At 45.6% G+C, this 16,375-nt stretch overlaps 2 protein-coding genes across 2 annotated transcripts in view; one reads left to right on the forward strand and one right to left on the reverse strand.

Moving 5' to 3' along the window:
* The window catches only part of LOC309555788 (cyclic nucleotide-binding domain-containing protein 2-like), a 267,741-nt gene that overhangs the window by 49,698 nt on the left and 201,668 nt on the right, over positions 1-16,375 (forward strand). The window lies entirely within an intron of this gene.
* TBRG4 (transforming growth factor beta regulator 4) overlaps positions 7,996-16,375 on the reverse strand; it is a 60,403-nt gene continuing 52,023 nt past the window's right edge. The window contains 2 exon segments of the mRNA XM_082257945.1: positions 7,996-8,263; positions 8,687-8,801. Coding sequence (XP_082114071.1) covers positions 8,162-8,263; positions 8,687-8,801 — 217 coding nt within the window. The 3' untranslated portion in view covers positions 7,996-8,161.

The raw sequence follows: 16,375 nt of genomic DNA on the forward strand, positions 1-16,375 counted from the left end.
ACGTCTGACCTCTGTGATTGCCAATAAGGGTTTTGCCTCCAAGTACTAAGTCATGTTTTGCAAAGGGGTCAAATACTTATTTCACTCATTTACATGCAAATCAGTTTATAACTTTTTTTGAAATGTGTTTTTCTGGATATTTTTGTTATTCTGTCTCTCACCGGTAAACTAAACCTACCAATAAAATTATAGACTGATAATTTCTTTGTCAGTGGGTAAACGTACAAAATCAGCAGGGGATCAAATACTTTTTTCCCCTCACTGTATAATCTATCTTTGTCTTATCTTATTCTTCTTAAGACCCTATCATATATCCAGGGCTTTTTTTTTTGCCAGAGAATAGGTGCAATTACTCAACCCTCCCCTCGCCTTTGCACCAAATGGTGGATGTGGCCAAATTACACTAACAGTAAGAGGGTCTTAAAGAGGCAAGGTCACGTGCTACTCTAGGGTGCTTTAAGAGCATTCTCCAAACACTGGGAGGACTTATTATACAGTATATACAAGACAAAGGCTACCCTTCTCTACAGGGAACACTCTACAATGACCCTTCCATTAGTGCCGTATTCTGGTACCCCGACACAGCAGAAGCCCCCAGCAGCGTCAGAGGAACGGAGAAGTACCCGGAAGCCGCCGGCCATTCAGCTACACGGTCCTTTGGCTTACCACACTTCCCCCTCATTACCAGCACAGAGCCATAACACCTGGACGTGGACCCCAATGTTCCAGCAGACCACAATACAGATGAGCTTTTTTTATATTGTTAGAATGTGAGCAGTTTTCTTGCACCTGCCTTATTCCCTTTTATTAAATGGATTACACTTAGAGGCACTCTGCTTTTTGTTTTTATTCCTGAAGAGAGAGGGTATTTGAACCCCCAAAATGTGTGGGCTGTTCTATATTGCTATTCATGAACCAATATCAATATAAAAAGTTCTTTGGATTCTCAGTGTTCATTTTGGGTTCCAATCTGATTGATCAAACATCTCATTTCTACTTATTTCTGTCTCTTTAAAGCAGAGTTCCACCCTGAAATTTTTTTTTTTTTTTTAGATAAAATATACCCCTGGGACAGTCAGGGATAGTGCATTTAAGCAACGATAGCCTCTGACCTGTCCCCTGTTTCACTTACCTTTTAGAAGAAATACTTACCTTGAAAATGTCTTGTCCAGCGCTGCCATCTTAGGTGTGGGCAACTGAACCTGGAGCGTCTTCTTCAGCGACGTCTGAGTCCCAGAATGCCATGCTCGTCACTTCCGGTGCAGGCGTGTCATCCCAGCTCAGTTTCTGGGCATGCCCAGAAGCTGTTTGGCAGGGAATGACACACCTGAACTGGAAGTGACGAGCAGAGCTGGTGCAGGCGCATTGACTCCTGGGATCGATGACGCTCATCTCCCAAGAATCAATACAAGCAGGAAGTGAAGGCGCGGGCCGCAGAGGGAGGAAGTGGAAGGAAGGCAAGTATATTTTCTTTAAAAACAAGGTAAGTAAATGAAAAAAAAAATGTAAATTATCCAATTCTTTTTCAGGTACATTAAAGCAAGCGGATGGTGAAAAGTGGATTTTGAGGCCGGAACTCCGCTTTAAACAGTAACTCCATTTTTGTTGGAAAAAAAAAAACTCATTCCCTCTGGGTGATCTCTGTACATTACAAGGATTTTAACACACTTTGTTGCAGATTCCTTCCCCTTTGTTATTCTGAAGAAATCCCTGTCTGTTTGTTTCCATGTGGAAAGGGAGTCCAATGATAGTGGTTTCCTAATTATCAAACAGCTGCTGCACCTGCAGGGCTCTAATGAGAAAAGTGTCAGGGTCTTTAGACGTGATTTCCTATTGCGAGTATCTCACCAAAAATTCAATTTCTGTTGCAAAAAAATTCCCGATATCTCACTTGTATCTTAGTGCAGACTTCTGGGAAAATCAGTGAGCCAATCACACAAGCAGGAAATTATGCTTCTGGGGGGGGCGCTCTGTATACAATCTGTGTAGAGGACACCACCAGGTGGCCATATTGCATTGTACAGAGAATTACAGCGGCTGCAGATTGAAAAGGGAAGGTCACTTTTAACAACATTCAATTCCAATATGACGTCTCAGTTGTATACACTATATTATTATTATCTTTTCCATGAAAGTGGAGTTACCCTTTAACCACTTCAGCTCTATAGATGCATGTAGCTTAGCTTGTCCAACAAGTGAAGGGTTAAGCATCAACTCATGGCGGTAGTTACAGCCATAAGCTTGTACTCATGTCATTCAGCCAGCTCCAGGCTGTAAAGTAAAAGTGATCTGAGTGGCTATATAGCCACTTGATCACTTTTACAGTGTGGGCAGTGTCTCCCCCCTCCCTCCCTGGTTTCCAGGCTCTGCTGCGCTTGCCAGGAGCCCAGGACAACATTGAAGGGCTTCAAGATAGCTACCGGGGGGGGGGGGGGGGAGACTGAGGAGCAGGGCTGGTACAAGGGGTGGGCTGGAGGGGAGGTTGCACTAGGTGCAATGGTCTATTGCAGGGATGGGAGGCTCTTGACCCTAACCCTAAGGGAAGGGGAGGCGCAGTTTGGCATCCATGCCCTGGGCACTGGATGACCTTGTCCCGGCACTGCTGAGGAGCATCGGATCCTTAATCTCCTATGCAGTGAATGAAGCCAGAAACAACAATTTTGTCACTTCTGGGTTCTGAGCGGTCATTCTCTGGCTGATACAGCTAACCAAGCACGTCTGTGCTGGTTAGCTCCTTTGGGGCGGGAAGGGGGAGTGGAGAGACTGGGGTTTAATAAGCCCCCAGTGTCTCTATCAGGCCCCTTTCACACGTGTGACCTGTCCTGTGACTTGTAACTGCAAAGTCACATGACAGGTCGTACCCCATGCTTTTTAATGAGTACCGTTCATATCTGTGCGACTTCAAAGTAGTCCTGCACTACTTTGGTCCAACTTTGATGAGACTTGAGGTCCATAGACTTAAGATTACACAGGCATTGCTTCAAAGTCCAGGCAAAATTGCGTGACTTTCAGGTCGCACAAATGTGAAAGGGGCCTAAAGAGCACCTACTCCATGCTACCACATGTGGGTTTGTTAACCGGCTCGTGAAAGCAATAAAGTTAGAAAAAAAAAAAATTAAAAAGCTTACAGCGTTGCTCCACTTTTGTTGAGAAAAACATTCCCCTCTGCGTGATCTCTGTACAATGCAGGGATTATAACAGTCTTTGTTGCAGATTCCTACCTTTTGTTATTCTGAAGAAATCAGTTTGTTCCTCTGTGGGAAAGTGAGTCTAATGGGAGTGGTTTCATAATTATCTATCAGCTGCGGCACCTGCAGGGCTCTAATGAGGGAAGCTGCTGGGCCTGCATCCCTTTAAGCGTGTTCCTATTGGGAGTATCTCACCAAAAAATAAGATTTTTGTAAGATCTTACCGTAAAACCTTTTTCTCTGATGTCCAGCGACAGACGCAGCCTCATCTTCATGAGCTGAGTGGGTTATGCTGCCACCTGCAGGAGTAGTCTAGGCAGTACGTTAGTATAAAGCTTTTAACATATACACGCCCATTGGGCTGTCCCTCCAGGCATAACCCCCACAGCCCAGCACATCAGTTTAGTTACAGTGAAGACAAAAGAACCAACCGTATATCAGAGAGGGGGGGGGGGGATGCTGCACCTGTCAAGGGACATCAGAGAAAAAGATTTTACAGACAGACGCAGCCTCATCTTCATGAGCTGAGAGGGATGTCCCAAAGCAATATAGGTATGAGGGGTGGGAAAAACGCAACCAGACAGTAACTTCAATTTCAAAAGGCTAAACCAAGCCAACTGGGCAAAATGGAGCTCAACCAGGCAAAAGACCCCTAAGAGAAAAAGAAAAAAAAAATTCTCTTATGAAACAGCAGCCTGCAAAACCTTGCGACCAAAAGAGGCATCTGAAGAAAGTAACAAATCCACCTTGTAAAATTTGGTAAAGGTGTGCACAGACAACTAAGTCGCTGCCTTACAAACTTGTATAACAGAGGCCTGATGGCGAAAAGCCCAAGAGGCACTCAGCGCTCTAGTACAATGCACCTTCTCAGGGAAAGGAGGAACCTGACCCTTTAGTGAATAAGCCTGAAGAACCGTCTGCTTGATCCATATCGAAATTGTCGCAGCAGACGCAGTCAAACCCTTGCGTGGACCGACTGGAAGGACAAAGAGTCTGACTTCCTGAAGTACTCCGCAACCGTCAGATAAACCGCATCCAGAGAGTGTAAGGCAACTGGCTTTGGGATGTTTAGGCTTAGGACATAAGGAAGGCAACACAATGTCTTCATTCAGGTGAAAATCCGACACCACCTTGGGACGAGAAAACGGATTATGGCGGAAGACCACTTTATCACGGTGGACCACCAAATAAGGCTACCAACTCAGAGACTCTGCGAGCAGAAGTGATAGCCACTAGGAAGACAACCTTCTGTGACAAGGAAAGCCGAGAAATCTCCCTAATATTCTCAAAAGGAGGCTTCTGAAGAACAGACAAAACCAGATTAAGATCCCATGGCTGTAACGGGGATCTCCGCGCCAAATGACGCACCCCCTGAATGAATGTGCGAAACAAACTATTAGTAGCCAACGGACATTGGAAGTAAATAGCCAAGGCTGACACCTGGCCATTGATAGTGCCCAATGCCAAGTGCTAGTTAACCCCCTTTTGTAAAAAGGCCAAAAACCTAGCTATAGAGAACAAGCGAGGGTGCAGCTGCAGCTAGTCACACCATGAATGTACGCTTTCCATGTATGATGATAGATCTTCTTCCTAGATGTCGACTTCCTGGCCTTCAAAAGAGTAGGAATCACCAAATCAGAGACCTCTAATCCCTCAACACCTTGCTTTCAATAGCCAAGCCGTTAAAGCCAGCGACCGTAAAGCAGGATGGTATATCGGTCCTTGAGATAGTACATCTTCCCACAGAGGAAGATGCCCATGGAGGACCCACGACCATTTTTACCAGTTCCATTTACCAGGGCTGCCGAGGCCAGTCTGGTGCCACCAAAATGACCAGAATGCTTTCCATCGCCACCCGGCGAAGAAACCTCGGCAGGAGAACGAGCGGAAGGAAGGCGTAGATCAGGCGATACGGACTCCAAGGAGCCACCAAAGCGTCTGTGGCATCGGCCAGAGGATCCCGAGACCTGGCAACAAACCTCTGAACTTTCCTGTTGACACGAGACGCAAACAGCTACACTTCCGGGATCCCCCCACCAGGCACACAGGAGATGAAAACACCTCCGGATGAAGGGACCATTCCCCTTGATCCAACACCTGATGGCTCAGGTAATCCGCCTGCCAATTCTCCACATGCAGGATGTGGACTGCAGAGAGCCAGAACATTGTGTTCCGCTCACACTAGAACCTCGGCCACCCTCCTTGGCCGCCAGGGCACTCCTGGTGCCCCTGTGATGATTGATGTAACAAAGCGGTTCAGAGCCTTGAGGTCCAGGATTGGACGCACTTTGCCCTCCTTTCTGTGCTCCATAAACAGGTTTGAATAGAAATCTTGAGAGTGTTCCTGCGGAGGAACTGGCGTAATCACCCATTGAGCCAGGAGATCTCGCACAGCCTTCCGCAGATCCTTTAAAAGCTCCGGAGACAGGTGAAGATTTGACTGAAAGAACCTGTCCCCTGGCCGGGACCAGAATTCGATCCTGTACTCTGAGCAAATCAGTTTGCAAACCCAATCCACCTGAATGAAGGAAGTCCAGGGTTCCTGAAAGAAGCACAGACGTCCCCCCACCCCTGAGACGGGTGAGGGTGCCCCTTCATGCTGAAGAGGACTGGTCAGCAGCACTGGACTGACCGGCCTTGGCCCAAGGCTTCTTAGCTCCTCCAGAAGTTCTGAACGACTTACCTTTTTCTTTTGCCCCGGAGGCACGAAAAAACGTTGATGAGCAGAAGAGGAGGGACCCCGCTTAGTATGGGGTGTCTTGGAGGATTGAGGAAGAAGTACTCTACCCGCCAGTCAGGCCCTTGATCAACTTATCCACCACAGGCACAAGGGTAGATTTGTTTAATCTGGAAACAGGGATGGTCCACTTTAGGTGGCACCGCCCAACGGTTGGAGACCTTTTCAGCAAAAGGGTACCGGCGTTTAAAGCATTTTGGCACCACTAAAACATGCGCAATGCGCCTCCATTGGTCATTCACAATATTGTGAAAGGTGTCGGGACAAGGGAAAAGCCTGTCAGCTTCCGGAGACTCCTGGGAGCCAAAAGTCACCCGCGTCCCTGCCAGCGTGGGCTCATCAGCCAATTTTAAAAATAATCAGGGCTTCCATTAAGGCGCGTTCCCGAGCCATAGCTGAAGACGACAGGTCCTCTTCACTATCTGAAGGCGAGGACAACGACCCCTCAGGTAGGGGGGCATCCGGGGGGACCACAACTGTGATCTGGACTGTCCGGGAGTCACACAGAGTGGGTCTGAGGGTGATTTCACAGTTTGGGACTCCATATTGCAATTAGCAAAAACCGGGATACTGTCGCTTTAAGACCGATCGTGGCACCCACCACCGATCGCAGCGGTCTGCAGGGAACCCCTTTAAACTTAACTGACAGCAAGTACTGTACCACCTCAGACAAACCGTCCTCCTGATTCTTCCAGCAGCATGGAGATAAAGACAGGAAGTGACCTCGGCCAGCAGCAGGAAACAAATTCACAGGAAGTGATGTCGCCTGAGTAAGGTCACGCTGCTCAGCATAGCACAAGGACTACACAAAGGTGGATGCCAATACATAACAATTAGAAGCTTCAGAGAAAATGGCTGCCCCATACAAGTCTATGGGGAAAAATTCACATTGCCCACACTTAAGATGGCGGCGCCCACGGCGAGCCATACAGCCAGGGACCGAAACATGGAGGAACCAGCAAGCCCAAGGTACCTTGACACCCCCCAACTAAGGGTGCCAGGAGCTCCAAACACACAGCCACCACAGGGACAGGGGGAGGGTTGGATACACAGACCGGGAAGGCCAAGGGGATCTTTTGGGAGGTACAAATCCCATTATCCCCAGGAGAAGGCCCACATCCCCCCAAGGCTAACAGGGGCAAGGGGGGCACATTTACTCACCATACCATGGACCGGGAGGACTCTGCTCTGGGCAGATAGCCTCCCACCCTAAGTGGGGGTGCTGCCAGCCGAGGGGTACAATGCGACTCGGTGTTCCAGGTCGTCGCGTTCCGGCGAGGCATCCGCTCGTAGGCTCGTCCCCATCCGGAAAAGGGGCAACGTTGTGGCTAGGCCTAGTGCGGGACTATAACCTGCTCATGTATAACCTGCTCATGCACGTAGGCCAGGCTTGGGGGACCATGAGGATCTAGATTATCCAGTGCGAAGACCCAACCGGCATCGTTGCTTGTAGATCACCAGGAAAATACTTCCCTGAACACAAACTAGCGAGTAATGAGAAATAAAAAAAAAAAAAAATGGAGTCCCAGCAGGAAACCTAGGTTCTACTCCTCTAGGCAAACTGATGTGCTGGGCTGTGGGGGTTATGCCTGGAGGGACAGCCCCGTGAGCGTGTATATGTTAAACTAGCGTTCGGCCTAGACTACTCCTACAGGTGGCGGCATAACCCACACAGCTCATGGAGATGAGGCTGCGTCTGTCGATGGACATTGGAAAAATAATGAATGAAATCCATTTTGGAATAAGGATGTAACAAAATGTGGAAAAAGTGAAGCGCGCTGTGAATACTTTCTGGATGCACTGTATATAAAAGTGTGGAAACGTTTTAAAGACCCCTCGTGTATGCTATATATAATTTTTGTTTGCCATTTTTAACCACCAAAAAAAGTGGAGTTAACCTTAAATTTAAAGGGTAAGTTCTCTGGCGTCTCCTGTGACAGACCCCAACTATAAATCGGAAGAAGGTTCAATCTTCCCAAAACTCTAATCCAGCTTTCCAATACAGATAAAACTCATCATACCCACATTTTAGAATATTAAAAAAAATGAAAAAACCACACAAAAGCAAAATCAGTCTTTACATCGGTCTTTATCCAATCAATCTCATTTCAAAATAAAATACAGATAGTCTTAAAATATCTCCCGCCCCAAACCCCGCCCCCTCGGAGCCAGCTACCTGGCGGCGAGGGGGGATAAGATACATATATACACGTCGTTTTGGTCTGGTTGGGCTTCCTCATTGCGCCATGTCTTCCGCCATCACCTTCTTAATCTGATCCTTCAGGAAACTTTGCTTCTCCCATTCAGACTTTAATTCCTGCCAATCGTAATAAGGCACCTGACAGGGAGGACGGGAACCAATCAGAGACAGAGATCAGGTCTAATGAAGCCTTTCCCAACCTTCCCACCCCAGAGGAAACCCCTACATAGTACCCGGATCTCAGGAAACCCCCAAAATCTATATCTACAGATCACTGTGCAGGTAAAGGTGGAAGAAAAGGCCAATAGAACACACCAATAGGACTTTAGTGGATAAAATTATTATTATTATACAGGATTTATATAGCGCCAACAGTTTGCGCAGCGCTTTAAAATAAATAAGAATATCAATCTTTATTGATAAATTGAAAATTATTACTCTCTCTATATCTCGATCTATATATATATATATATATATATATATATATATATCTATATCTATCTATATCTATATATCTATCTATCTATCTATCTATCAGCAGCCGCCAAGCCCCAGACTCACCTCCACCACTAGGAATCCAGCTGCCCGCAGATGCCGCCGGTTCATGGCGTATCGCCCCAGCACATCCTTTCCACGGAAGGTAAAGTGTGAGAATTCCCGACTCACAATAGCAAACCTGAGAAGAGAAACAGAATCTGCGTCAAAGTGAAACTGATCATTTGAGAGGAGTGGTGAGGCGGGGGGGCTGTGATTTGTTCATGAAGCTATGTACCGCCCCCTTCCAGCCCCTCCCACCAGCCATGATCTGCCTGCATTGCATAGAAACCATAGAGGCTGCAGCCACCGGGATTGAGACTCCTGCAGCCGTCAGCCCCATACAGGCAAAGTGACGTAGTACTACGTCGCTCGCCTGAGAGCCTCTAGGGAGCGAGCGCCCGCCGCCGGAGGCGCGTTCCCGCCCCCGCTCGTTCCGTCATGTCCGCGCGTGTGACCGGTGGACCTGATGTCCGCTGGTCACTCGCGATCTCCCGGTGCAGAGGGAGAAAGGCAGGCGGCTGATGTAAACAAAGCCGCCTGTCATTCTCCCTGATGTAACTGCTATGTAGGATCGTATGTCTTTGTGGTTACATCACTAGCCACACCCCTTTCCAGTTAGCACGCCCCTAGGGACACACTTAATCCCTGCATCACCAATAAAGTGAAAAAAAAAAAAAAAAAAAGTACATAAATCTTTCCCGTAGTTACTAAACGCAATAACTTTTGCGTAAACCAATCAAAATACGCTTATTGCGATTTTTTATTACCAAACATGTAGCAGAAAAATTGGCCTAAAAATGTTAAAAATTTTAGATTTTTACATTTTTTTTGGGGGGGGGGGGAATTTCATATAAAAAAAAAGTGAAAAATATTGTTATTTTTTTAAAAATTGTTGCTCTTTTTGTTTATAGCGCAAAAAGTAAAAATCGCACAGGTGATCAAATACCTCCAAAAGAAAGCTCTGTTTGTGGGGAAAAAAGGACACCAATTTAATTTGGGTACAGCGTCGCACGACCGCGCAATTGTCCGTTAAAGTCACTTAGTGCCGAATCGCAAAATAAGGCTTGGTCAGGAAGGAGGTAAAATCTTCGGGGGCTGAAGTGGTTAAAATGTAAAAAAAAAAATTAAAAGTTACACCCCCCCCCCCCCGTATTTAAACACATGTATGTACGTAAAAGCATGCATCAGGGCCCCTACACGACCGCGCCTATTGTGATACACGTTACATATCACCACGCACACCGGAGGAAGAGCAAGAATTCTAGCACCAGACTTCCTCCGTAACACTAAACTGATGACCTGTAAGGGGTTTTTATACCATCGTCTATAGAACAGCAATTCCCAAACTATGGCCCTCCAGTTCAGGAACTACAATTCCCATCATGCCTGGTCATGTCTGTGAATGTCAGAGTTTTACAATGCCTCATGGGACGTGTAGTTCTGCAACAGCTGCAGTGCCGTAGTTTGGGAATCCCTGCTATAGAAAATACAGGAACTAAGCATGAAAATATGGACTTTGTAGGCACACGTACGAAAAAATACCAAAATGTATTAATACAAAGAGGACATACAATTTTAAAAAAGAGAAAGTCAAAAATTATTACATGAACAGAATATAAAACCATAAACCCGAATAATAACCGCGGCCATATAGCCAAATTCCATAAGGGGATAATGATCAATACCAAAAACCCCTCGGGGGATATCGGCGTGCCAATGGTGCTAAATAAGATGTTGGATCAACGTGTTTCGCGATCCCGCTTCTTCAGGAGCATAGCTCACCACTAAACTGGGAATGGCCCACCACTAAACTGGGAATGGCTCACCACTAAACTGGGAATGGCTCACCACTAAACTGGGAATGGCTCACCACTAAACTGGGAATGGCTCACCACTAAACTGGGAATGGCTCACCACTAAACTGGGAATGGCTCACCACTAAACTGGGAATGGCTCACCACTAAACTGGGAATGGCTCACCACTAAACTGGGAATGGCCCACCACTAAACTGGGAATGGCTCACCACTAAACTGGTAATATCTCACCACTGGTAAATGGGGATGGTCGGTGCATACAATGTGGATCCAGCAAGGAAGTGGTATAGCAAGAGGTACTATCAATTGTATCATGTATTATTAAATATATTATTAAATATAGTGCTCGGATACCGGGGCATAGTACCCACCCCTAATAAGTGAGCCTGTAACTGTTCAACTAAGGTATGGGGGGGGGGGGCAATAATAGTGTGCCAAACAAAGTGGAGCTAATGATAGCAGAAGGGGCCAAAATAAACAGAGCAGGAAGTGTGTGTATGCAAAAGAAAGTGCATATATATATATATATACACTGCAAAGATGCTAATATATTTTGCCTATATGTACAAAGACATGCATATATGTATATGCCTGTATAAATTGTATACAACAAGGTACAGCAAGTAGTCTATATGAGCATAAATAGGGTATTATAGTAATGGAATGTGGCTTGCAAGGGTGAATATGCAAATGCATCCCCCATGAAGCCAGTCTATAAAAGGCTGAGTTTGTAAAAAAACATATATAGATAGCAGATGGATTGGCTATTAAAAAAGGTGTATAAGTAGCAAGCTTACCTGTAAGTCAGATGGCAAGAAAAAACACAGCCATGGAAGAATTCATGGGAAAGATAGATAAATGTGTAGACCTCCTGCACAGTGTTAATCAAGACCAGTCCGGATGTGTGACTAATTACTATGCTATCTCTGCTGTTTAAATAGTGTGCCAAACAACATGGAGCTATGGATAGCAGAAGGGGCCAAAATAAACAGAGCAGGAAGGAATGTGTGTCAAAGAGGCGGGTCTGTATGCAAACAAGAAAAACAATGTAGATAGGAACAGAGAAACAGTGTAAAGATGCACTTATCAAAGCAGGCAAGTAAAAATGCCTGAAGAACAGGACCAATGTAAATGTCAGCCTATATGTATATGCACAGCGTTGGAAAACAATAATGGTAATTGAGCCGGCCAGCTGCTACATGAATACAAAAGAAATAATCAAATATACTAAATGATGAAAAATAGAAATGAGTGCTGCTAATCTCTGCAATAATCTCCACAAGCTATAGAAGGGGTAATCTTGGTATTCTTATACGCTCTATACAGAAATTTCAATTGAACAACATTGGTTCAATTTCTTTAACCACTTAAGCCCCGGAGGATTTTCCTGCTCAAAGACCAGGCCCTATTTTGCGATTCGGCACTGCGTGACTTTAACGGACAATTGCGTGGTCATGCGATGCTGTACCCAAATAAAATTGATGTCCTTTTTTACCCCACAGAGCTTTCTTTTGGTGGTATTTGATCACCTGTGCGATTTTTATTTTTTTGCGCTATAAAAACAAACAAAAAAAAAAAAGTCAATTTTGAAAAAACAACAATATTTTTCATGTATAGAGTATGTCTCTGAAATTACAGAGCTCTCGCCTAGGTGAGATGGATGAGGGCTTGGAAAAAACCAAAGGAGTGGGACTTTAACGGTACCAATAGACATAAAATATTCACAGAAAGATTAAAAATATTAGAACTTTATTCATTTAGATATATAAAAATCATCCACTTGGCATAGGCTGGATGAATGATATAGAAAATACAAAAAAAATGTTGGGCTACTTGTTCAACGGGTGTGGTTACCCTTCTTGGACCCACATGGCATTCTGTCCATGTAATCAATATTGTGATATTATTAAATGTTTGCAATATTTATTTTTCTTTTTGTGTTTTACATAGCAGGATCGTATAGTCTCTGCAGTTACATCAGGGAGAATGACAGACGGTTGTGTTTATATCAGCCGTCTGTCTTTCTCCCTCTCCAGCGGGAGATCGCGAGTGGCCGGCGGACATCGGAGCCGCCGGTCATTCGCGCAGGGAACTCAGTGAACGAGCAGGGGCGGGAGCGCGCCTCTGGCGGCGTGCGTGCTCGCCCCCTGCAGGCTCCTGGGCGAGCGACGTAGTACTACGTCTTTTTGCCCAGGAGGGGCTGACTGCCGCAGTAAATATACTGTGGGCGGTCGGCAAGTGGTTAACAATAAAGGGTTAGAACTGTTACACTTCCTCATTAAGAGAAAACAAAGAAAAATTGAATAACTGTCTATAGAAGAAATCACCAATGGAATTTGCAAAGGAAGGACATCTTGCCACACCTCCTCCAACAGGTCCGGGATATTAGACCTCCAATGGGATTCGACGGCCGTCAACCTTTTGGTTTTAGAATGTAATAAGGCAGAATAATATGTAGAAGCCAGGTTTGTCATGAAAAGGGTTATTAGTTTCTCCAACGCAGAGGGTTGAAGGCAAACCGTGCGTAAACCAAAATTGTGCAGCCGCAGTGTGTCACAACTGGAGGTATCTAATGGTACTTTTCCACTGCAAGTACCGGCTCAGCTCTACTCAGCCCGGTTTGCTTTTCCACTGCTGGTACCGCATGGTACGGTGTTGGAACGGTACGGTATGGTTTGCTTTTCCACTTAAGTAGTACTAAAGTTAAGTGGGTGGGATTCTCTGACTAATCAGTTGCTAGTAGTGACTGCATGCAAAGGATTGTGGGATATGGTACCGGTATGGTACCTCTTGGAACCACAATCGAGGTGGTACTGTTTTTGAGAGCCGAACCGTTCGGTTCCATGCAGTGGAAAAGCGCCGCCGTACCGTTCCTACACCGTACCATGCGTTACCAGCAGTGGAAAAGCACAAAAGCGAGCCGAACCGTTGGGTTCCATGCAGTGGAAAAGCGCCATAAAGTGGGTGGTTTTGGGTAAGTTGTAGGAGCATTGTAGATCAGCAAAGGAGTGGAAGACACCCTCGGAATATAAATGGGAGAGAAATTGTATCCCGTGTTTAGCCCAGAACGCACCGTCGTCCCTACAAAAGAATTCCTTAAATCTCGGGTTATGCCACAAAGGAGCATTAGGGGAGAGTACTATAGGACCGGGACCCATCTAGGTTGGAAGCTGTGAAGACCCTCAGAGTCACGGACAATATAGTAGTGTTCGGCCTAACCAAGGTAGAGCGACGATGGAGTACATTTTTTAACGATTCAAAGGAGGTAAGTATGGCCGCCTCAAGGGCCGACGCAGCATTATTAGTCTCCGGGTAGAACCACCAATGTGCGTAGGCAGTATGTAATAAAGCCGGAGATTATGTGCCGTGAAGCCTGCCTTAGGAACAGGTAATTGTAGAGCATCCTAGCCTGCAATCCTAGCAGCCTGGCCCCCCCAAATTAAAGAAGTTAACAGTGAGTCAATCTCCTGGAAGCGACGTTTGGGGACATACACCGGGGAGTTACCCAATATATAAAAGGAAACGTGGCAGGAAAAAGCATTTTAAAAATATTAAATTTTACCCAGGACAGTAAGGGGGAGGGTAGCCCACAGTTTCAATGTAGCCTTGAGTCAGGTAATGAGCGGGTCTAGGTTGTTAGCAAAGAATCGGGAAAGGGGTAATTGAATTTTAGCGCCCAGATACCGAAACTTGTCCACCACCTTAACCACTTTACGACCAGTCACTGTGCCTCTACTGCGGCAAAGTGGCTCGTTCCCGTCCAGCGACGTAGACCTACGTCGCTGGACTCCTCCCCTTGTGGGCGGCGCCCGCGCGCCACCGGAGGCTTGCTCCCGCTGTTTTCAGTCACAGCGGGAGTCGGGCCAGGGGAGGAGCGGTGGTGATCATCCCCGCTCTTCCCCCGATCGTCGGGGATCTAGTGTGGAGATCCGCCTGCTTGTGTAAACAAAGCGGGCAGATCTCCTAAGTGACAGGCAGGGTCAGATTGCAGGGTTCAGCATAGCTGAACATGCGATCTGTCCCTGTGTCACACAGTCCCCTCCCCCCACACACGTCAGTAAGCACCAGGCATACATTAACCCCTCCCTCTCCAATAAAATTAACCCCTTCCCTGCCAGTGTCATTTTTACAGTAACAGTGCATATATATAGCACTGATTACTGTAGTAATGTCACTGGTACCCCAAAAGTGTCAAAAATGTCAGTCAGGGGTCCGATCTGTCTGCCGCAATGTCGTAGTCCCGCAAAAAAAAAAAAAAAAAAAAAACGCAGATCGCCGCCATTACTCGTTAAAAAAAAAAAAAAAACACACCAAAAATGACAGAAATCTTTCCCTTAGTAAACGCAATAACTTTTGCGCAAACCAATCAAAATAAGCTTATTGCAATTTTTTTTTACCAAACATAGGTAGCAGAAAACAAATTGGCCAAAAATGTAAAAAAATTTTGATTTTAACATTTTTTTGGGGGGAATTTCATATAAAAAAAAAATGTGAAAAATATTGTTATTTTTTCAAAATTTACGCACTTTTTTTGTTTATAGCACAAAAAGTAAAAATCGCACAGGTGATCAAATACCACCAAAAGAAAGCTCTGTTTGTGGGGGAAAAAGGACGTAAATATCGTTTGGGTACAGTGTCGCACGACCGCGCAATTGTCAGTTAAAGTCCCACAGTGCCGAATCGCAAAAAGTGGCCTGGACGTAAGACAGCAAAATCCTCCGGTGGTAAAGTGGTTAAAGGGGAAAGAAGAGGAGGAGGTACAGCCTGCTGATCAATGGGGAACAAGGTAGACCTGTTCCAGTTCAACCGGAAACCCGAGAAATGGCCAAATTGTTGTATGACTGCAAGCAGTATGGGGAGAGAATTATGAGGTTCAGCAAGATATATCCGAATATCTTTAGCATATAGGGAGACTTTTTCTTCCAGGCCATTGATCACAAAGCCAGTGATTCCGGGATGAGAGCGGATCAATACAGCCAGGGGTTCTATGGCAAGAACGAAGAAGAGAGGTGATAGTGGGCAGCCCTGTCTGGTGCCCAGTGTTATAAGAAAGGTGTCAGATATGTAGTCAGGTCCATATATATTGGGACATGGACACAATTCTAATCTTTTTGGCTCTATACACCACCACAAAGGATTTGAAAAGAAACAAACAAGATGTGCTTTAACTGCAGACTTTCAGCTTTATTTTGAGGGTATTTACATCCAAATCAGGTGAACGGTGTAGGAATAACAACACTTTGTATATGTGTCTCCCACTTTTTAAGGGACCAAAAGTAATGGGACAATTGGCTGCTCAGCTGTTCCATGGCCAGGTGTGTGTTATTCCCTCATTATCCCATTTACAAGGAGCAGATAAAAGGTCCAGAGTTCATTTCAAGTGTGCTATTTGCATTTGGAATCTGTTGCTGTCAACTCTCAATAAGAGATCCAAAGAGCTGTCACTATCAGTGAAGCAAGCCATCATTAGGCTGAAAAAAACAAAACAAACCCATCAGAGAGATAGCAAAAACCTTAGGTGTGGCCAAATCAACGGTTTGGAACATCCTTAAAAAGAAAGAACGCACCGGTGAGCTCAGCAACACCAAAAGACCCGGAAGACCACGGAAAACAACTGTGGTGGATGACCGAAGAATTCTTTCCCTGGTGAAGAAAACACCCTTCACAACAGTTGGCCAGATCAGGAACACTCTCCAGGAGGTAGGTGTATGTGCGTCAAAGTCAACAATCAAGAGAAGACTTCACCAGAGTGAATACAGAGGGTTCACCACAAGATGTAAACCATTGGTGAGCCTCAAAAACAGGAAGGCCAGATTAGAGTTTGCCAAACAACATCTAAAAAAGCCTTCCCGGTTCTGGAACATCCCATGGACAGATGAGACCAAGATCTACTTGTAC

This window comes from Pelophylax lessonae (assembly GCF_965119305.1).
Source record: "Pelophylax lessonae genome assembly, chromosome: 5".
NCBI classification, from domain to species: Eukaryota; Metazoa; Chordata; class Amphibia; order Anura; family Ranidae; genus Pelophylax; species Pelophylax lessonae.